This window comes from Notamacropus eugenii, chromosome 1 (genome assembly GCF_028372415.1).
Source record: "Notamacropus eugenii isolate mMacEug1 chromosome 1, mMacEug1.pri_v2, whole genome shotgun sequence".
Lineage (NCBI taxonomy): Eukaryota > Metazoa > Chordata > Mammalia > Diprotodontia > Macropodidae > Notamacropus > Notamacropus eugenii.
Window position 1 is genome coordinate 9342862 of NC_092872.1, and position 23333 is coordinate 9366194.

The 23333-nt window shown below is 42.1% G+C and overlaps 2 protein-coding genes and 1 long non-coding RNA gene across 4 annotated transcripts; 2 read left to right on the forward strand and 1 right to left on the reverse strand.

The window, feature by feature from the left end:
* Positions 1-223: 223 nt before the first annotated feature.
* LOC140533217 (uncharacterized) lies at positions 224-16386 on the reverse strand. The gene is made up of 2 exons (XR_011976845.1): positions 16028-16386; positions 224-2900 (listed from the first exon to the last, which is right to left on the reverse strand). It is a non-coding gene; the product is annotated as an uncharacterized lncRNA (long non-coding RNA).
* Positions 2517-18162, forward strand: LOC140533209 (zinc finger protein 445-like). Of its 2 annotated transcripts, none has more exons than XM_072652646.1 (9): positions 2517-2930; positions 6463-6610; positions 7354-7430; positions 7665-7791; positions 8458-8556; positions 11896-12011; positions 16763-16836; positions 17233-17410; positions 17517-18162. In XM_072652646.1, the coding sequence occupies exons 1-9, from the start codon at positions 2517-2519 to the stop codon at positions 17706-17708; spliced, it is 1425 nt and encodes a 474-aa protein (XP_072508747.1). In that variant the 3' UTR covers positions 17709-18162. The 2 variants fall into 2 exon arrangements, with proteins under 2 accessions (XP_072508747.1, XP_072508757.1); XM_072652656.1 differs by having other exon boundaries at positions 2517-2921.
* Positions 12018-13286, forward strand: LOC140533215 (uncharacterized). The gene has a single exon (XM_072652669.1). It carries the CDS (start codon positions 12117-12119, stop codon positions 13146-13148), a length of 1032 nt encoding a protein of 343 aa, XP_072508770.1. The 5' UTR covers positions 12018-12116; the 3' UTR covers positions 13149-13286.
* Positions 18163-23333: the final 5171 nt, after the last annotated feature.

A 23333-nucleotide genomic window follows, 5' to 3' on the forward strand; every position in this document is an offset into this window, starting at 1 on the left:
TCACTTCATTCGGCATCATTTCATAGAGGCTTTCTCAGTTTACTCTGAAACTGTCCATTTCTCATTTCTTGGCACAATAATATTCTTTCCATTCATGACATAACTTTAACCATTCCCCAGAAGGTAGGTATGCATCCCCTTAGTTCCCAGTTTTTGGTTACTATGAAAAGAGCTGCTGCTACAGCTCCTGAGCCCCTAAAAAATCAATCACACCACCACTGACTCTTTTTTAAAAACATATTTTATTTTTCCTCCAATTACATGTTAAAACAATTTTTAACATTTTGAAGAAGTTTTGAGTTCCAAATTGTGTCCTTCCCTCCTCTCTTCTCCCCTATCCCCAAGATGGCAGGCAATCAGACATGGGAATAACATCATTGACTTTTGAACATGAAACATTTACTAAATAAGAAGGCAAGCGTAAGAATAACCATACCATTCATTCGGTGGAAAGCAGAAGTAACAAAATGCAGCAGTCCACTTGTAAATGGGAGTCATGCTCTTCCACAGATTCAGTGTTCTTGTGTAAGAGTGGCCATATTTGGAGAGACCTTGCAGGGGGGCATGTGAGGAAGAAAACCTAGTGATCCACAGCAATTCACAATTCCGAATGGTAGGCTTAAATTAACTTAGTATCTTTATTTTCTAAAATGTTTTTTAAAATTACAAAGCATTTTTTCTTCCTCCCATTTCCCCTCATCTCTGCTCCTACTGGGAGAAAAAATAAATACAAAACCTTTTTATCATATAAGTTCAGTAAAGCAAAACAAATCCCCATATTGGCCATATCCAAAAATATGTTTTCTCCTTTATATTGGTCCATCACCTTTCAGTTATGAGGCAGGAGAGAAGCATTCTTTATTAGCTCTCTGGAAACATGGAGAATCATTGCACTGATAAGTTCTATCAAATCTTTCCAAATTTATCTTTTTTACAACATTGTTTTATAGTGTGAATTCTAGCTCTGGTCACTTCACTTTTGCATCAATTAATATACATATTCTCAAGTTTCTCTGACAGTATTAATTTCTTATAGCACAACAGTACTAATTTGGTTAGCCATTCCCCAGTTGATGAGCATTACCTTAGTTTCCAGTTCTTTGCTACTACAAAAAGAACTGCTGTAAATGTTTTTAACCTATACAACCTTTTCCTCTTTTGGGGGGATAGGTCAATTGTTGGGGTTGAAAGTTAGATTTTGGGGCATAATTCCAAGTTGATAACCACAATTTTTGGACCAACTCGGAGCTCTACCAAATAACATGCTAGTGAAACCATTTTTCAGAAGCCCCTCCTTTGTCATTATGGGTTTTTGGTTTTTTTTTTGGTCAGCATAGGCAAAGTGATGGATCTGAGGTGGAACCTCAGAATTTCTTTAATTTGTATTTCTTTAATTATCAGTGATTTGGAGCAATTTTTCATATGGCTGTTCATAAAGTGTTTCTTCCTTTTGAGAACTGTCTTTTCAAATCCTTTGACAACTTATTAACTGGGGAATGACTCTTATTCTTATAAATTTGAATCAGTTCTTTATATATATGTTAGAAATGAGACTTTTATCAGAGAAATTTGCTACCAAGATCCCCCATTAACTGTTTCCCTTCTAATCTTTAACTACTAATTTGTGTAAAACCTTTTAAATTTTATGTCATCAAAACTGCCCATTTTATTTTGTGTGATCCTCTCTATTACCTATTTATTCATAAACTCTTCCTCTGTCTATAGAGCTGCGAGGCAGTTTTTCCCTTGCTGTTCTAATGTGCTTATGATATGCCCTTTTATATATAAATCTTGTATCAATTTGGAATTTATCTTAGCATACAGTTTGAGAATTGTAAAAAATATTGGCAATTCTTCTGGATTCCCAAGTTCAAAACTATATTATTATTCTTAATTCCCCCCTCTCTGTTTTGATCTCCATAACCTTTCTAGCACCTGACTCTGCCTCCCACAGGCCCTCATCACTTCTTTTCTAGGCTATTGTTAACAGTTTCCTAATCAGTTCTTAATCAGGAGAACTCTCACTCCTCTCTGTCCTCAACACAGCTAGAAAAGTGATTTTCTTTCAGTGCAGATATGACCATGTTACTCCCTTACTCAATAAACATCACTGATTCCTCATTGCATTTAGGATAAAATATTAAAAAAAAAAAACTACTCAGTTTAGTTTTCAAAGCCCTTCACAACTCTGCCCCAACTCTTCCAGCCTTTCTATATATTACTGTCTTCATCTCACACATGACATTCCACACAGACACTCTTCTCCATTCCTCTCTCAGGGGGGTATGGAAGGGAGCATGTATTGTGATGAGTGTTGTCTTTGCTTTCAGAGTCATGTCTGTTTAGATCCTCATTACCATTACTGAGCTTTCAAACATGATCATTTTCTTGTATTAAAAGTGTTTTCTGATGTACTGGTAGATAATTCACCGCTCTAATCCTGAGGAAAAGCTGAATCTTTAGATTTAGGAACTTCAGTAGGTCCTAACTGGAGGGAGTCTGTCAACTCAGTGAAGATGATGACTGAACAGAAGGACCAGTGGACAGAAACCAATATGGCTTCAGTAAGGCTTGTGACAGTGAAGAAGGAAGAAGATGACGAGGAGCCCAAACCTCCTCTGCCCAACTACACCAGCCCTGAGCAGGAACTCTCCCGCCGGCTCTTCAGGCAGCTGCGCTACGCCGAGACTTCAGGGCCCCAGGAAGCTCTGCTCAGACTCCGGGAGCTCTGCCAAAGCTGGCTGAAGCCAGACACATGCACAAAGGAAGAGATCCTGGAGCGGCTGATAATGGAGCAGTTCCTGACCATTCTGCCTGGAGATACCCGGACCTGGGTACAATTACATAATCCAGAGAGTGCAGAAGAAGTTGCAGCTCTTGTGGAAGACATAGAGAATCACCTGGATGGATCAGAAAAGAAAGTGAGGATGGTAATTGGGGCCCTGAGGAAGGGGAAGGGATGAGAGGTCTGGGGAGGCACGTAGGAGCCTACACCTTCCTGGTAACCCATTGGTAACAACTGTTCTGCCCGGACCTAAGCCTTTAGGACCTAGGAGTGCAGTGAGGACATTTCCTTTTTACCTCAGGATGCAATAATAAATCACAGTACATTTACTTCCCAGCTCATTGCCAGTCCCAAGTAGCATTAGTGGCCTATGTCAAGAGGTCTGTGCAGGTTGGTGGAAGGAGCATTTGAATGTGAGAATCTGGAGACCTAGTTTCTAGTCCTGGCCATACACCATTGAATAGTTATGCAATTCTAGGCAAATCATGGGGCTACTACTTGCATCTGAAATACTCTGAAAAGTACTCTGAAAATGTGATGTGCCACAGAAACGTTTTCTCTCTGGTTATCTGGCTTAGCTTTTCATTGCCATGATCAGCTGCAGACAGTCACATGAGGCATTTTCCACATCTCTGACTGATGATGCAGGATTCACTGCCCCAAGATGGAAGTTTCTGCTCTCAGATTTCAGTCTGTGGGCCCTTTTCTCTTGTGGACTCTCCTCCCTTTCATGTATCTAATAGGACTCCATTATGTCCTAATTTCTCCACTCTCCCTAGCTTCTACTTTTTCCTTGAGTGTTCTTCCTGCTTCTCTGTCCCCAATCCTACAATGACCTACTCTTTCACTTGTGGGCAGAGGGCAGGGAGCACTACACAGGGTAGTTTCCAGGATCTTTGTCCAAACTAAGAATCATGGAAACTGCAAGTGACAGAACGTAAAACACAGTGTTGGAAGGACCTGAGGACACTGAATGTCACAAGTGGAGTGTCCTCTTCCTCCTCAAATTACTTAGTATCTATTAATCTTTGTTCTTACCTTAGGACTAATTCCATTTTGTCTGGGTATCCCTAGTGCCTAGTTCAGGGCCCTTACATATGACTGGCATTTGGAATATTCGTTGAACTGATATGTCAGTGAATGAAGGACTTTTGTTATTTAATTCAACAAGGGTACTGGGGATACAGAGACAAACAGTCCCTGCTTTCAGGAACTCACATGCTACTGGAATAGAGAATAGAAGCACTGGGATGGCCCTTAGATTACAGAACATTAGATCTTAAATTTGCCCAAGAACTATAATGTTTATTTGTATCAAACAGAAGATCCTTTTAACATTTTGAAAGATCTGTGATTATGTCTCCACAGACACTTTTCTTCACTGACGACACAGTGCAGATCCTCCACATCCAGTAGAGTTTTATGAGTTACTGTTTATCTCTGCACTCTTTGAGAAATCTGAACAAGTTAAAACAATTATGCCCACCTTTGCACACATAGTACACTGGGGGTCTGGTCAAGAGGACTCATAGCTGAGGTAATTGAGATATATATAGCAAATGATAACAAAGAGTAAAGATACCATTAAGTTGGCCCATGGACTGAATAAAACTCAACTTTTAATTCTTTTGAGCCAATATCCAAAATTTAAAACATGACATATAAGTACAGTAAAGAAGTTATCATTCAGTTCAGCTTTTCTGCATTATTTCATTCATGAACTGGATCAGTAGACAAATACAAAGGACCAGAAATTGCTTCCATTACATGCAGTCAAACTGTTCTCCCTAAAGTCAAAAAAGACTTGAAAAACTGTTAGTGCCAGTGGCCTTTCCCGCCCTTCCCCAAATCTCATCCTCCTTAGTCTCTCTTCCTTTTGGATATGACTGACTATTGTCTCCTTGAAATTTCTCCTTTGCTTTTCAGGACCATTTACTGTCCTGCTTCCTTTTGTTTTCTTTGCTGATTTATCCTTTCCTTGCAGCTCTCAAGGCTTAGTATTTGGCTCCCTGCTCTCCTTTCTGTATTCTGTTTCCCTTAAAATTTCAACTACTCTCACAGCTTCACCTGCCACATTTATTTCTGAAAATGGTAGCACATAAACCTCTAAATTTGGATGTGATTTTTCATTTTTCCATAATAATGCTATTATCAGGTACATCAGGTTATCTAATATAATTTATAAAGCATCATACATACCTCATTCTCTTTATGCTGATAACAGTCTTATGTAGTAGGTAATGTAGGTACCCCTGTTTTATAAATGGGAAAACTGAGGCTCAGAATTGAAGCAACTCAAAGTCACACAGCTACTAAGTGGCAGGGTTGGGGATTCAAACTAAAGTCTTCTAAGGTAGGTGACACTGTGGTCAGAGCACTGGACCTGGAGTTACTGTTATTATTCTGAATCCAAAGACAGGGTTCTTTCCACAGCACCATCATCACCTCCCTTTTCTTCAGAATCACTTAGTCATTAAGTTTTTTCCATTGCTGCTTTCTGAGTTTGAACTCATCCTTTCTGTCCCGATTGCTACCATACTAGTTTGAGCCCTTGCAGCTAATATACTGTAACTGCTCTCTTTGCAGATTCTTATCTTCTATTTCCCATTCTCCTTGCATGCGGTTAGCCTGGACTTGGATCACCTTTCTCTGTCTTATTTCCCAGTTTTCCCCTATGTATATTTCTGCTATTGACAGAATGATCTCCAGAAGGGGCAGAGTGATGTACTGGAATCCTAGCTGGACCTCACATTAAGCTGCTGGGAGTTCACATCCCAGCCTGCACACTTCACTCTCTGCGTGACTTTTAGACAGCCTGTTTCCCTTTCCAGAGATTCCGTTTTCTCATCTTTAAAATGGGGTTAATAATTACATTATCTCTATATTCTTAACCTAGACATTTATCCTTTGTGAGTCTTATAGGAGAGTTCATCTAGGTTTCCTGACTCCAAATCTAGTGGTTTTTCATGCTGCCTCAATTTCCTCCTGTAAAATGAGGAGATTGGACTAGATGATTTTTAAGGTTCCTTTCACCATTAATTAGAATCTACTCTCATGAGATCGTTGTGAAGAAAGCACAATGTCCAACTTAAAGTGTGCTAGAAACTGGAGCCAATGCTGCTTTTTCTCACTGCTGCCTGTGTGTGTTTGGTATCCTCTCCCTTCAGTGATTCTGTTCCAGCCTTTCCTATCACCTGGCATCTATTCTCCTCTTTCCATTTTTTCTGAGTTTTATTAGTCTTAAGCATCCACTCTGTGCCAAGCCCTGTGCTAAGAGCAGGGTATACAAAAACCAGAGATCACAATCTAATGGGGGAGACATACAAACAACTACATTACAAACAAGCTAGAAGCATTATAAATTAAGGAGAGAGAATGAGCTGGAATGAAGTCCTGCCCACCCTGGCTCCATGCCTCTTCTGACCTGGGCAGCTCCTGATGAACTCCCTTTTCTGATGTCATGGCTTTCTTTGTCCCACTCCTGACTCAAGAAAATGTAGAGAGAAGTGAGCCTAGGACGTATCCTTCGGTAACATCCACAGTTAAGGGACATGAAGTGTATGATGAGCCACTAAGGGAGATTAAGGAACAGTTGGACAAATAGGAAAGTTCTTCCTCTGAGATTTAGGTTTCTGTTCCCACGATTAAGAGGCTCAACTTTATCTCTCTGTCTCCAGGTCTCAACCCATGCCCAAGGACAGGATGTGCCATGGATGGGGACATCATCTCTGGCAGCTCTTTCTGTTCCATCTCTCTGTGGTTCCCCTGAGACCAACCTGGGGAGTGCTTATGATGCAACGTCTGACCTCAAGGATCCTCTGAATGGTACTGTCCCCAGAATGTCTTACTGTGACACTGGTCTACTGGTCCACCTTTATTTTGGAACCTCCTCCTTTCTTATTGCCTCTTAATTGTTTGGTTTCATTGTTCCTTGTGTACTTCTTCCAGCTTGGATTCCCTGAGGATGGTCTTCATCCAAAGGAGGTTCTAAGGCAACCCTCTCTGTATCTTTTCACAACACCCTTTGAAGCTCCCTGTGTATGATTTATTTTGCAGAGGATGCTGAAACTCATTACAACTGTAGAGGAAAGGACCCTGGATTTGTATCAGAGGACCGGGGTTCTAATCCTGGCATTGTCACTTACTACTTGTGTGACCTCAGGAAAGGCCCTTAAACTTCTGGGTCTCTGTTTAAGATGAATTTAGACTAACTGATCTATAAAGTCTCTGCTAGCTCTAAATCCTATAAATTTATTTGGATTCAAAGTATTTTTTAAAATTTGAGTTTGGGTTTGAACCTTGGCTCTGCTCTTTGCAATCTTGATGGGTGTTCTCTAATGCCTGGGTTTGTCCCCACAGCCACCCACTGTCCTACCCCAAGGCTATAGGGAATAATGTTGTGCATACAAGAGACATAAATTCCTAGTTGCAACAGCAATAGCCAGTACCTGGGGTAGGCTTCTTTTTGGATCTCTGCATTCTTTATGTCTTAATTGGGGTGCAGGGAAGGTGTGGAGAGGAAGCTGAAAGTTTAGTCTCATTTTTGGCTCCCTTTCTTCTCTCTTCAGTTGTTCCTGCTCCTCAGGATCCTGCCTGTTCAGGGCACCAGGCAGGGAAGTCTCTGTCGCTGAAAATCAAGCCTCAGGTAAGCTACGATTCTCTTTGTTCTTCCTGGGATTTTGCAGCTGCAGCTCCTTCCCTCATCTTAGGACTTCTTTGCCCACACACAAGTATCCTTCCTTGGCAGCTGAGCTTGAGCTCCTGGGCTTTTCTTTCCTCATGGGTCCTTATTCGCATGCAAGATAACAGGTGTCAGTCATGCTTCATAGGTACTGAGTGGTGGGACAGTCCTTGGGACATCAGGAACATGTTGTTTCAGGAGATGGTGAAGTTTGAAGATGTGGCTGTATGCTTCCAGAAGGAAGAGTGGGCCATTCTGAACCCTGCTCAGAAGGCCCTGTACAAGGAAGTGATGCTGGAGAATTATAGGAACGTAGCATCTTTGGGTAAGGCTTTACCCTCTCTCCTACCTGAAGGTGAAGAATTTATTAATGAGTGGTACTCTGCTTATTTCTTGTCAGTATTTGGGAGTCACGTGGTTCTGATCCCCTATCCTCAGGGGACACCTTGTCAGGCAGGAGTGGCTTTATGAACCCTTTGCAGCAAGGCAGAGGATCCTCATGTCCTGTTTTCTAATGATGTTTCCTGTGGCTTTTACTCTGTGGAGTTGGAAGTATGCCATATTCTAATTGTCCGCCTGACTCAGAATCCTTGCCAGTCAACCCTATTTCCTTTACAATCCATCTTGGAATTTTTGTAAAAGATCTAAACTTATCTCAACAGTGAGCTGAAAATGACCCAGCTGTTTGCAGTCTGGATCTCTCCACTTTGGGAGTTTTTCCATCCAGTTAAGAAGAGAAGAAAAGTATAACTGTGTATCAAGGCCTAGATTTTTAAATTCCTATTCTTTGGTTAAAAAAAAAAAAAGCCTTGAACCTCCTTAAGAGCCTTAAGATCCCTTCGCCTTCCTCTGGACCTTCTTCCCAAGGTCTCCCTGAGCTTCCACTCCTTTCCTGCCCTTTTCCCTGAAGGAATAAGGATAAGATGAGGCTGTGGGATAAAGCAGCATGATACCATGCTCTAGCCTACCCCTTTTTTCTCTTCCTGAACAGCACATCTATTTTCTAAACCTGTTGTGACTTCTAAGCCGGAGCCAGGATCTGGTAATCTACAGGAAGCTCGGGACAAAGGTCAGAAGCTCGCTTGTACAGGTGAGTGAGGAAGTTTTCAAGTTGCCCCCTTTTCTTTGAGGCATTGAATGTATTAGAAAGAGAACACGACATGGAGCTGATATATGGGTTCACATCCTACCTTGGACAATTACTTGCTATTTCTTTAGGTAAAATATTGAGCCTTGGTTATTTAATTCTAAAATGAGAATCACAATACTTTTATCAACTATGTCTCATCTTAAGGTTTACAAAGCACAGTAGAAATAGGAACTATTATTTTTAATTTTGCCAAACTTACCCACAGACTAAAAATTGTGAGAATTGATACTTGAGAAATGGCTAAATAAACCAAATCAAGAAGGAAGTTAAACCATGAAGCTCCTCCTCTTGTGGCAGCTGGGTCCTCTCATCCAAGTAAATATGGCACCCTAGCACAGTGCCAACAAAATATTAAACTCAGCCTCCTTTTTGACTTCAAATCTCACATTGTCCTTTATTAGATATTTGTAAAGTAACTGGGAATGTTCTCATGTTCTGCTAACTCATTTTTTGGGTGAGTAGTGGGTCCCTTTGCCTTCCATATTCTAGAAGTCTGGGGTTCAGATACTAACTCTAACACTGATTAGATGTGTGACTGTGGGCAAGTCTCTTCTACTCTCTGATCCTTCATTTCCTTAAAGAGAAAGAGCCAATCATCCTTACATCATGTGCTTCACAAGACGATTGTGTAGAAAGCACTTGGCAGACCTTAAACTGCTAAAGAAACGGAGCTCCTTTTATGCTCAGCATTCCCTTCCTCATCTTTGCAAATCTTTGGTAATCTTTGTTTCATATCAAATGATCAATCAATAACCATTCGTTAATTGCTTACTATATCAGGCACTGTCCTCAATGCTGGAGATGAAAAGACAAAATTTTATCAGTCCTTTCCTTAAAGGAATTTATATTATAAGGGGTAAGACAGCATGTATACATATAGGAATATACAAGACTCAGAGAAAACAGACAAAAGGTATTTTTAGATGAGAAGGCAGAAGCAGCTGGAGGAGCAGGGCAAGGAGAGTCACCAAGAAAGTGCAAAGGCATGGATAATAGCAATGGAGCAGCAAGTAGGCCAGTGTGACTGGACCAGAGTGTGTGAAGGGGAGTAATGTGAGGACTGGGGGGAAGGCCTTGCACTGGCTGTCCCCCATTCATGGAATGCTTTCTATCCATATTTCTGCCTTTTGGAATCTCTGGTTTCCTTCAAGATTCAGCTAAGCATTCCCTCCAACAGGAGTCCTTTCTTGGTGACTCCAGCTCCTTTTGAAGACTATACCCCCAAATAAGTTATGAGCTTAATCATCAATGATAAAAATTGAACTTTTAGGAAAAGAGAAGAATTTGAATCATTTCTTCAAAAGGAGCTAGAGGTGAATGGATATTAAAAAATAACTCATTAAATAGAAGATAAATCAGAGAGCAGTAAGAGGTTAAGAAATGAAAGGAATATCTTCCTAGGCCTATAAAAAGCTAGATATGTAGGATTTTTTTTTTAAAATGACAGTGGAGGGGGGAAGAAAGAAGAGGGAGATGAAAAGACAGTTAAGAATAGAAGGAGAGAGCAGGATAGGCAGACAAGATGGATATCCTTTACTACAACAAACAACATTTCTGGGAAGAGGACATTACAAATCTATGTCTTTGAAATGAATGGAATTGAATAGGAGGGGAGGTCAAGCAGGAAGAATTAGGCACCATATGCTAATCTGAATGTAGTAAAAAGAGACCCTGAAAGAAGAGTAATAAAGTAAGCTCCAGGAACTTTAGCTGGCTCAGGTAATAGGGGATATGGAGGAAGAGTGAGGAGGAGGTGACCAGAATCAAAACAAACCACAGAAACTTAATCTGACTAAAAAGAGAGAGGGGAAACTACATGAGTTAGATGGAAGAAAATGCAGCGGTACCAATTATAGTGAAATAGGAATAGATTAAACACCCCAATGAAAAGAAAGATAAATAAAGAATGGATACCAACCCCAAACTTCACACATTTATTGCACATAAGCATTTTTTATAGCATATAGATACATTTAGAATGAAAATGCGGGAGTGGAGTGAATTATGTTTCAAGAAACTTCAAAAAAGCAGGAATCACAATCATGATGTCAGGCTTGGCAGCCATAAATTTTGATAAAGAGAAACAGGTAATATTATGCACAAAAAGCAATGAAAAAATATTCTGTATATATGCATATATACCAAATGGCATAGCAGGTAAATTCTTAAAAAAATGGAAGAATTATAAAGACATTAATAAAAACATAATAATAGTAGTAGATTTTAAAATTAATATTCCTTTTTCAGCACTAGATAAATCCAACAGAAACATAAAGGAACCTATAGTTAACATAATGGGGAAAAATTAGATTTGAATGACATGGAAATTTGTGAATGGGATACAGAGTATCCTCAATCAATCAATAAACGTTTGTTAACTGTCTGTGATGTGCCAGGCATTGTGCTAAGCACAGGGAATACAAAAAGAAGCAAAAGATAGTTTCTGCCCTTAATGAGCTCATAATCGAATTAGGGAGAGAACACACAAGTATATACCAACAAGCTATGGACAGGATAAGTAGGAAGTGATCATTTCTGTTCATCAAAAGAGGGGAGGCAATAGAATTAGGAAGGGTTGGGAAAAGCTTCCTGTAGGAGATGGGTTTTTTACTGAGACCTGGAGGAAGCTAGGTGTGTATCAACACTTTGTGTTTCTTCCTTTAATAACATCTGTTCGATACTTTTTGAATAATGTAGTTTACTCTTGTAAATTTGTGTCAATATAGATTTTTATCACAGTATTTTCTGCAAAGATTTCTCTACTTTATATTTTTGATGCATGATTTTTTATTGTGCAAAATTACTTTTAAAAAGATAAAGTTCAGCTATTTTGTTTCTTATTTCTTCTATTCAAATATATATGAATTTTACATATTTATACAACTGTGATAAATGTGTTATTCTCTTTCCTTTTAAATTATATATGCTTATATGTACACACACACACACACACACACACACACACACACAGCATATCTCTATCTCTCTACTGGAGCCATTTGGAACTTAAGTGTGATTTATTGCAGGATATGTGAACATAACCTAGCTTTTCCTAAACTAGTATCCCATTTTTCCAGAAATTCTTACTGAATGATTCTCTTCCCAGTGTTTTGTCCATGATAATTTTTACTTTCTTGCCTCTTAAAGCTATTTTTTTGTGTGTGTGTAATGAAAGCCATACATTCTTATTATAAGAGAATATTTTAGTATTACTTGATATTTTTTCCATTCCTTAACATAGAGAACAAACATCTTTTTTTGAATTTCTTTTTGTTTTAGGTAGCGAAGTCAAATTTGAGAAGGAGAAATTGGCTACTATAAAGCAAGAAATTCCTGAAGAATCACCAGCAACAGCATCGGGAAATGCCCAGAGCAATGTTTCTGATCAACCTGAGGTTAGAGCATCTTATAAACAGAAGGCTGGGTGGGAGAGACAGTTGGGAAACCCTACACTGAAAAGAGTGAAAGTAGAGGAAGTGAAAGTAGAGGAAGCAGATTCCATGGTAGTCAAGGAAACAAAAACTACCACAGAGGAGACAGATGAGAATCTGAGGGAACATGTTAGCTTAAACCGTAGTATTTATCAAAGCATTCCTAAACAAGAAGTTGTCTATAAATATGATGAACAGTTGGAACAGAATAAGGAGAGAGTTGATAAATGCAATGAGGATGGGAAAGCTCCCAGTCTCATGCCAGGACTTAGTCAAAATCAGATAACTGAGCAAAATTTTTCATCACAGAATAAACAAACCCGAGGATATAATAATTGTGGTGGGAAGGGCCTTAGTAGAATTTCCCACCCCCTTATTCATCAGATGATACACACTGATAGAAATCTGTATGAACATAATGAGTATGGGGCAACTTTCAGTCACATGTCAGTCTTTGGTCCACATGTAAATGTCCGAGCTAGGTCAAATCACCATGAATGTAACCAGTGTGGTAAAACTTTTACAAGAAAAGGAAACCTTGTTGATCACCAGAGAATTCACACTGGAGAGAGACCCTATAGATGTAATGAGTGTGAGAAAACATTTTCAAGAAGCAGATCCCTTTCTCAACACCAGAAAGTTCACACAAAGGAAAAACTGTTTGAATGTAAAGAGTGTGGCAAATCATACAGAATGAACAGAAGCCTTGTTTCTCACCAGAGAGTTCATAGTGGGGAAAAGGTGTATGAGTGTAAAGAATGTGGGCAAGCTTTTACAAGAAAGAGAACCCTTATTGTTCACCAGAAAATTCATTCTGGAGAGAAGGAAAAACATGAATGTGGAGTGTGTGGGAAAACTTTTACACGAAATAGAAACCTTATTGAACATGTGAAAATTCACACTGGTGAGAAACCCTACGCATGTAGTGAATGTGGGAAAACTTTCCTTCGTAAGTCATATGTTTTAATACATCACAGAACTCACACCAATAACAAACCATACACATGTCGGATATGTGGGGCAGCCTTTATGTGGAGTTCGGGCTTTTCTCGACATCGGCTAACCCATACTGAGGAGGAAAATAATCAGATTAAGGCATAAGGAACTTTTTTATCATACGTCTAACATTCAACTCCATGAAATTGATAGTGATAAGCTTCATGGGTGTGGGATAGTTTTCACTGCAAGAAAACTGATTGATTACCATTCACATTACAAATGCTATGAATGAAAATAATGTGGGAATTTTTTTTTTACAAGGAACATAACCCTTGTTGATCATTCACAATGAGGAAAAGTAGGGAATTGGAAGAGGGTGGGGAAATTTTTAAAAGAATAAAACACTTGTTGAACCCCACGGGAGAAATGAATGTTAGTTTAGGAATGCCTTCATTTGTAAGTCATGCTTTCTATTCTAGACAAGTCATAACAGAAACCATATAAATATGTAATTTGTAACGTAGCCTTTAGGAAGATGTCAAGGTTTCCCTGATAGAGAACCCATACTAAGGAGAAATACTACAAATGCAGTGATTATGAAAGAAATTTTAAAGCATAGCTTTGCTGTTCAACAATAGAGTCCTCATTGATGTTAAGCTATATGATTTATGAGTATGATATAGCCTTGATAGGTAAGAGAACCCTCCCTGGTCACTAAGGAATCCACCCTGATGAGATACTCTCTAAGTAATATTAAATATTAAACCAATTCAAAAGCAACCCCCCCTCCCCACAAATGTTTCATCCAACATAATATCAAAAAGTAAAGGAACACTATAAATACATGAATTGGTGGTTGAATAAAATCCACAACCTATTAAGATAGATTTTCCCAGCACTGTGGGAGAACCTTCAGTTGTATGCCAGTATTTTGTATATAACAGAAAACACATAAAAGAAAGCAATGAGTGTGTCATAATGAAACACTAAAAGCTTAACAAAAATCATACCATGGAGAACTACTATGAGTGTCACTGTACAAGTCTTCTGTTGCAAGTTGTCCCATATCATACATACGAGATCACATGTCAGAGGGAAATGTGTAATTTGTAAAGAAAAGCTCTGGGGTGGAGCTGGAATTTCTCTAAGCATTGGTTAATTCTTAGTCAGACGAAATACTATAAATATCTTATGTGAGCCTTCAGTTAAAATGGAACCTCAGCTGATCACTGAAGAAATTGTTCAAACATCATCTGCACAGAAAAGATTCCATTAACTGTCTTTGTAAAAAGATAAGATTTTATTGATGCTTCTTTAATATCATCATGATTATATTCCTCTCTCTTCCAGAGAGAAATTCCATATAGCAAATAGTACTTTTCAGGATTAAACAAGTTAGCAAACTGACTGAAATATGATAAAAGTCCAAAAACATGTATTGTATCTAACACCTGTGGCCCTTCCACCCTCACAGAGGGCTGGCTTGGGGGTGTCCTCTCAGTCTGTTCATTCAAGTCCTACTTGATCGTGGTAATTTGGTGAGGTTTCCTTTGGAGTTTTTGGTGTTTGGTTGTTCTTTCCTTTTATGCCGTTGTAATTATCATGTATGTCATTTTGGGGGGCTCTCCTTCACTCTGCATTAGTTCACGTAGATCTTGTCCTGTTTCTCTGTATCACATATATCACTTTTTACAGCACAGTAATATTCTATTACAATCATGTATGACAATTTGTTTAGCCATTCCCCCATTGGATGGGCATCTGCCTTGTTTCAAATTCTTTGCGATTAAGTTTTTTTATTCATTTTAAACAACTACAAAATGAGAGAAAAGAAAAACATTTCCATATACACCACAGCAAACAAAGTTCGTTATTATAAAAAGTGCTGCTGTAAATATTTTGGTGTATATGTGAACTTCTTATTGAGGAAGTAATAATAATTTGCCTTGGGGGATAAGCCCCATAATGAAGTCAGGAGGAACTGAATTCATATCCAGCCTGGGATACCTCCTAGCTCTGTGTCCTTGGGCAAATGATGTAACCTTTATCTCAGTTTCCTCAACCATTAAAATGGTGATAATCACAGCACCTATTTCACAGAGTTGTAGTGAGTCTCAACAGAGGTAACGGGGCAGGTAGGTGGGGCAGTGACTAGGAGTCCAGCTGTGTCCGCAGACACCTGCGTGACTTCCGGTGTAAGCCGGGGAGAACACCACCTACCTCCCAGGATTGCTGTCTAGATCAAATAAGACACCCAGTGTCAGCACTCGTGACAGTGCCTGGCAGAGAGGAGGGGCCACGATCAAACACTAGTGGTGGGAGTGGGCATCCCGGGCTCACTTCCACGCTCACAGTGTGCCCCTTGCACACGGCGCCTGCTTTTGGCTTTAGGTAGATACTCCCCTCTATGTCTACACTGCAGTTTCAGCTTCTTAAAAAGTGATATACGTTTTCCAAAGCTCTTTGTGGACAGTTGAGACGTCTTCGTTGTGGGCGTGGCTGCTTCTCGGCCTCCCGCCCCTGTGGTCCCCCGTGGTCCCTCGTGGTCCCTCGTGCATCCCTGTGCTCCCTGGCCGTTAACCCTTGCCAGATGTTGTGGAAATCGCTTTCCTCCATGTTTTCTTCTGTATTAGACGTTAGGACTGTGCTTGTCTTACTCCAGGGCTCTGCGGGAGCTTTCTTTGTGAACTTCTGGGCGTGCTTTGTGAAGTGAGGGGGGGTTTTCTCTAAATGTGTGACCGTCGGGGCCCCGAGGCCCTCGGGCCGCCTCCGACTGCTTCTGTGAACCGGGGTGACCGCCCCGCGTCTGCTACAAGTCGCATATTAAATATTTTTGAAGCCATTCCTTTCTGTGTTATCGGTGGTGTCGGCCGTACCTCTGCACAATCCGGCCTCTCTCCTAGCCCACAAGGCTGTGACCACGCGTGACCACGCGCGTGCGTGGGGGGGGGGGGGCTCCGGCCTCAGGCCTCTCGGGTCACTCGGGGCTGGTGACGTGACGGGCCAGTGGGGGCGGGGGGGAGGATGGAGGGCAGTCTTACCTGAGACGTCTGTGACGCACTGCCGTCCCCCGGACGGCCACATTCACGTCCTTGCCGCAGGGTCGCCTTGCACCCAGCCCGTTTTCTGAGAGCGCTAGACGGCTCCATTGCCTTTTCCGAAATCGGCCCCTTATTAAGAAAAGTAAAGAGTGGTGGGGGGCCTAGAATCATACCCCTCCGTTGTATTTCCGCCTCCGAGATAGGTTGTTGAAATGAACCCGCTATTTCCGGTTCCGGTGGGTGGGAGGGGAAAGGTTTGAGGCACTGCGGCAAACTCCTTAAAGTCGCGTGACCGCCGCTGCGGGAGGAAGTGATTTCATCTCTGTGACCACTCTCTGCCCTCAAAATAATGGAAAAAACAAGATGGCGGTGGTCTGGCGCGACCTGCGCATGTGCGAGCATGCGCCGGCCGAGGTCCCCACCCGCGCATGCGCAGTTGCGATAGGTCGCACGTCACGATTTGAACGAACGGCGCATGTGCGGCGTCCCAGTTGTCTCTCTAGGGCGGTGGAGCTCGGTGGTAAATGGCGTGCTTGGAAATAGGACTGGCTGGGCGAGAGGGAGAATAGCGTATTAGCTGTATTTTTCGGATTCATCTTTTTAGATTTTGCATTGTTTCGGAAAGCTCTCCCCAGATTTGTCTATCTCAGTTGTGTGAAATAATCTGATTCTGTTGACGAGCACGTCTTTCCAAACTGCCTTGTTAGACTGACGCACCTGTCGCTTGCTTTCCAGAGCGCTTCAACCAGTTCCGAGGAGGTCGGATCCCTGGAGTCCCGCACCTGGGAGCTGAGATGCCGCAGGAAGAGGTAGGGGGCCCGCACTGCCGTCTGGAAGCCCGGCCGGGGGAAAGACGGGGTGCAGCCGCCTTGTCGCCCGGGAAGCTTGAGGAGGGGTTAAGGGGAAGGGCCCCTTTGGTCTGGGGGGGAGGGGTACCGGAAGGGAGGCGTCCCCCAGGCAAGGCGGGGAAGGCCCTGAGCTGCTGGTGCCCCTGCCCCGTGCCCCTCCCCTGGTGCCCGTGCCCCTCCCCTGGTGCTGATGCCCGTGCCCCTCCCCTGGTGCTGATGCCCGTGCCCCTGCCCCGGTGCCCCCGAGTCGGGCCTCTGGGGGCCTCTTCAGAGCGTCCAGGAGGAAGCTCGCTCGCGGGTCCTCAGGCCCAGACGCCCGTAGGCAGGTCTCCCCGCTTCTGTAAAAACCCCCCGTAGGCCTCACGAGAGCACGAGCCAGAGCCAGAGCCGGAGATGCCGTCTCCGCCTCCGGAGCTCCCCCCGCCTCACCCCGACCACGTGGTCGACGCCGGAGGAGCCTCGGCGGCAGCCCAGCACCTCCAGCAGTAGCGCGGGCCACGATGGCGAGCCGCCGGCCCCGTCCGCCGGCCTGCAGGTGAATGGGGAGAGTGGGTCCGGGTCCGGGTCCGGGTCCGGAGGACGCGCCCTGCCCCGATGGAGGCCTGGGGGGCGGCTCTCACCCGGACGGCCCTTCCCCGCAGGCCGTCGGTCAGATGATGCCAGCCATGGACGTGCCCGGTGGCGCCCAGTCCGGAGAGGAAGCTGCGGGAGAAGAAGCGGAGGCTCTGCAGAACAGGGCGGGCCAGGCCCCCGAGGGAGCCGGCCCGCCTGAGGACGCCCCCTCCTCCCCGGGCAATTCCATCGCCGACTCCCTCAACGTTCTGTGTCTTTAAGCTGGAGGACCGCGGAGCCGGGAGGTCGCGCCTCTTCTCTGCAGAATTTCTCGAAGTGTTCATTCCATTGCCCTTCATCTCTTGTGTTTTGGCTTTGAGACTAGGCATCTATGTTGGCGAGTGACCGAGGGAGAGGAGAGCCCTGGACTGCCCTGTGCGGGACTATCCCTGTCCTTTTAAGTGTTACCTGAACTCGAGACCCTTCCAAGCATGCCCCAGTCCTCAACCGCCTTTTGACGTGTCCACGTGCCAGCTCCTCTTGGGAGTCAGTGTTTTATTGGAACTCATGGGAAGCATTTTCGTGACCTCATTCCCATGGTGGCCTGTAAGACTCTCCGAGTTTCCTCACAGGTTTACTGTTGTCTAGAAGTTTGCATGCCTTCCTAAGCTCACAATTTGTGGTTGTAGCAAAAACGTGAAAAAGAAATAAAAAGTTTTCTGTGGCAATTAAAAAGTGTATTTGAAGGCACCTTTGGTGCCATTTTCTTTCCAAGCCTCCTGGTGTTGGCTGGCACGTTGGATATATTCCAACTGGTGCACAAATAAGTGATAGAGACCAAGCAGGGTGGGCCTTGAGGTAAGGACTGGGGGGTTATTGGAATGTTGGTGTTTCAGTGATGCGGACCCCTTACTTCTGGTAGAGTGACTCTTAAACCTAGATGGGAGAAGAGATGACCTTTGGGATTTTGGGGTTAGGAGGTTTTCCTGCTGTGTGTGAAGTTTTCATTTTTCATCTCTTCCTTAAAAGGATTGTTTTCGGTTTTTTCCCCTCTTAAACAGAAGTTTTCTAGTGTGTTTGGTGCATTTCCAGGCTTCTTATTGGAAATTTCTTTTCTTCTGAAGCCCTTTAAAGATACCCTTGGGCCTCCAGAGCCATTCCAAGGAGGGGGGCTGCTCTGTGGAGTGGTCCTGGGGGTGGGGAGCAGTGGACCAAGGCCTGAAATGATGCCCCATTTGATATTCTTCCAGAGCTTCGCACTTGTTACTGTTTACTGTACAATCTTCCCCAGGGCAATACCAGGGACCAGATTCTCCTGAGGCATCTTGCTCTGAACTCTTTACTGAACTCTTCATTTGGGGAACACAGCTTCTCCTTCAGTAACACTTTCCTTCTTCAAAATGTGAAGCTTTAGTACCGAATTATTAGGAAGCATTAGGATTTCCAGCCTCCAATAGATTTTATCAGATTTCAGAACACATAACATGAACTCTGAAGGATACTGCTATATGTTTGATATATAAATTATTGTTTGTGATATAGATTTTAATATTGGCTCTTTAGAGAACCATCGTTACGTTGAAAACTAGCGATTTGCTCATTTAATAAGTGCTGACGTGAGTAAATGCTAAGACAGCCAGTTCAGCCAGTTTGCAGAAGCTGTTCCATTCCATAAAGTAGATGTGTTATGGCAGAACACAGTCCAAACATGGTATTTAATTCTTAACTGACTTGTTTGTATTAGTAAAATTGATCATGGCAACGCATGGAATAACTTCTTGATTATGCTTAAATTTGTTTTCTCCTGCCTTTTGAGAAAACATTGTTAGGTATGAGCCAGGGCTCAAAGAAAAGCAACAATTAATTCTTTTAAAAAATGTTTATTTTTAGTTTCCCATTTCTTCCCTCTGCCCACCCCAAGACAGCATGCATTCTGATTACCCCTTCCCTCTGTCTGCCCTACGTTCTGAAACACATCTCCCTTCCCTAATCCCCGTCTCTGTTTTCTTGTAGGGGAAGATAGATTTCTATACCCCATTACCTGTATATTTTATTTCCCAGTTGCATGTAAAAACAATTTTTAACATTCATTTTTAAAACTTTGAGTTCCAACTTCTTTCCCTCCCTCCCCACCCATCCCCGCTGAGAAGGCAAGCAATTCCATATATGCTATACATGTGTAGTTATGCAAAAGATTTCCATAATAGTCATGTTGTGAAAGACTATTTCCCTCTATCCTATCCTATCCCCCATGTATTCTATTCTCTCTTTTATCCTTGTCCCTCCCCAAAAGTGTCTACTTCTAATTACCCCCTCCTCCTTTCTGTCTTCCCCCCCACTTATCCCCTTCTCCCCTACTTTCCTGTAGTGTAAGATAGATTTTTCATATCAAATTGAGTGTGCATGTTATTCCCTCTTTAAGCTAAATGTGATGAGAGTAAGATTCATTTTTTCCCACTCACCTCCCTCCTCTTCCCCTCCATTGAAGAAGCTTTTTCTTGTCTGTTTTATGTGAGATAATTTGTTCCATTCTGTTTCTCCCTTTCTCCTCTCAATATATTTCCCTCTCACCTCTTAATTTTATTTTTTTAGATATCCTTTCCTATTCAGCGCTCTGTTGATATATGTATATATATACATATATATATACATATATATATATATATATATATATAATCCTTCCAACTACTCAAACACTGAGAAAAGTCTCGAGTTATAAATATTATCTTTCCATGTAAAGATGTAAACAGTTCAACTTTAGTAAATCCCTTATGATTTCTCTTTCCTGTTTACCTTTTTATGCTTCTCTTGATTCTTGTGTTTAGAAGTCAAATTTTCTATTCAGCTCTGGTCTTTTCATCAAGAATGCTTGAAAGTCCTCTATTTCATTTAATTACCATTTTCCCACTGAAGTATTGTACTCAGTTTTGCTAGGTAGGTGATTCTTGGTTTTAATCCTAGCTTCTTTGGCCTCTGGAATATCATATTCCAAGCCCTGTGATCCCTTAATGTAGAAGCTGCTAGATCTTGTGTTGTCCTGATTGTATTTCCACAATACTCCAATTGTTTCTTTCTGACTGCTTGCAGTATTTTCTCCTTGACCTGAGAGCTCTAGAATTTGGCTACAGTATTCCTAGGAATTTTCCTTTTGGGATCTCTTTCAGGAGGTAATTGGTGGATGTTCAATATTTATTTTACTCTCTGGTTCTAGAATATCAGGGCAGTTTTCCTTGATAATTTCCTGGAAGATGATGTCTTAGGCTTTTTTTTTTCCTACCATGGCTTTCAGACAGCCCCATAATTTTTAAATTGTCTTTCCTGGATCTATTTTCCAGGTCAGTTGTTTTTTCCAATGAGATATTTCACCTTGTCTGCTATTTTTTCATTCTTTTGGTTTAGTTTTGTAATTTCTTGGTTTCTCATAAAGTCATCTGCTCCATTCTAATTTTTAAAGAACTGTTTTCTTCAGTGAGCTTTTGAACCTCATTTTCAGTTTGGCTGATTCTGCTTTTTAAAGCACTCTTCTCCTCATTGGCTTTTTGGACCTCTTTTGCCATTTGAGTTAGTCTATTTTTAAGGGTATTATTTTCTTCAGTGTTTTTTTAGGTCTCCTTTAGCAAACATTTGACTCATTTTTCATGATTTTCTTGCATCACTGTTGTTTCTCTTCCCAATTTTTCCTCCACCTCTCTTACTTGATTTTCAAAATCCTTTTTGAGCTCTTCCATGGCCTGAGACCATTACATATTTATTTTGGAGGTTTTGGATACAGAAGCCTTGACTTCCTCATCTGAAAGGATGGAAGAAAATACCTGTTCACCAAGAAAATAACCTTCTATAGTCTTATTTTTTCCCCCTTTTTTGGGCATTTCCCCAGCCAGTTACTTGATTTTTGAGTCCTTTGTCAAGAGGAGGGTATACTCTAGGGACTTGTAAGTTCTCAGTTCCTCCAAGGTGGCATAATCAAGGAAAAGGAGTTTACTCCTCCTCTGGCTTGCGCAGTGGTCTGAGAACAACCCAAAACTTTTCTGCCCAGGATCTGTGAGTAGGGTTCCTTCTCCACAACCACCTCCAGCTCCACCTTGCCAGCACTCCTCCTCACCCCAGGATTGCCACTGAGGGCTGAGGTCCAGATCGTCACTCAGGGTCTTTAGGCAGAGGGCTCCAAAAATGGATACTGCCACTGCAGTGGCTGCTGATGGCAGGGCCAGACCACTTTCCTTTCTCACCCAGGTGAAAGGACTTTCTCCCTGACCTTTGAAACTGTCTTTGGGGTTTGTGGGTTGAGCAATCTGGGAACCACAGTTGCTTCCTGGGATTCCACCCCCTGAAGCCTGCTCCAGTTCTGTCCCTTCTGCACCACGCAGCCCACACTGGGCTGTGCTCAGCTCTGAGCCTGGTGTGATAGACCTTTCCTGTAGGTCTTCCAGGCTGTCTTGGGCTGTGGAAATCTCTTTCACTCTGTTGTTTTGTGGCTTCTGCTGCTCTAGAATTTGTTTAGAGTAATTTTTTACGGGTATTTTATGGGCTATGGAAGAGAGCTTTTATAGGTCAGTCCATCTACTCTGCCATCTTGGCTCTGCCCCCCCAAATTTATATTTGTAAGCTAATTTGTAATATGAAGGTTTTATGGGGGTTGGAAGATAAGGAACAAGATAAGGGAGACCAGGAATTTTATGTCTCCAGGAATCTCTGTGATAAATTTAAGACAAACAGCCACCTGGCCCCATCCCTCTTTCCTTTTAAAGTCCAATCATAATTATAAAAGGACTTCTTAACAACTAATTTGAATTCAGATCTGGGAAAGTCTGGGAAAAGTAAAAAAAAAAAAAAGATGTTAACTTTTCCTATTGTCAAAGGAAAGGAGGGGTGCCAGCCCTACCCTGGGCCCCTAAGGCTGGAAAAGCCTGAAAGCATCACCCAAGTGGCTAAAGCATCTGAGGCTAGAAAGCAGTGGTGCCTCAGACTTGGGTAAACTGACTTTGTTAAAGTTGTAGTCTCTATGTAAAATATATCAAATGGTAAACTTTTAGTACATGCAGTTCCTAAACAAGGAATTGACTATTTGCAAATGATCCCTAGTGATTGGCTCTTAGGATAAATTTAAGATTTAAGATGACCCAGGATGAGGCAATTGGGGTTAAGTGACTTGCCCAAGGTCACAAAACTAGTGAGTGTCAAGTATCCTGGGTCATCTCCAGTCATCCTGATGAATATCTGGTTACTGGATTCAGATGGCTCTGGAGGAGAAGGGAGGCTGGTGACCTGCACAGCCTTCCCTCACTCAAAACAAAGTCAAGTGCAAGTCATGTATTTATTTCTCTGATGTCATGGTCTTCCTCGGCAATGAAGGATGAACACACACACACACAAAGATTTAAGATGTAAGTCCTGGTAAAATTTTTGATTAGTGAAACAGAGACAGGTAGAAGTTTGCCTCAGGGGACAATCCTGTCCTCAGCCTGTGGTGGGATCCTTCTGGCTCAGTTTTCCCACTGTGTTCCTCTGAAAAGGAATGTTTTCCCACCTGACTATTTCTGAGTCTGGCTATAGGGTGGAGATGATATTTAATTAGGCCGTTGCCTTTTATTCTTTATAGCATATTTCTCAAAGCAGATAGTTTAAGATGTGAGCACAATGCAAGTAGTGGAATCTTGCTGTTTCAATTAATTGGATAAATTGATACTCTTGTATAGTCTGGTGAAAGATAAGATCCCTGGAATAGGACATTCTTTCTAAATGTTATGGGAATGAATTTCTAGTCATCCTGATGAACATTACACCACTGCAACCAGATGGCTAAGGAGAAGAAAGTGAGGTTGGTGACTTTGCACATTCCTTCCTCACTCAAATCAAAGTCAACTGCAAGTCATGTCATCACCTTCGAAAATGAAGGACAAACACAC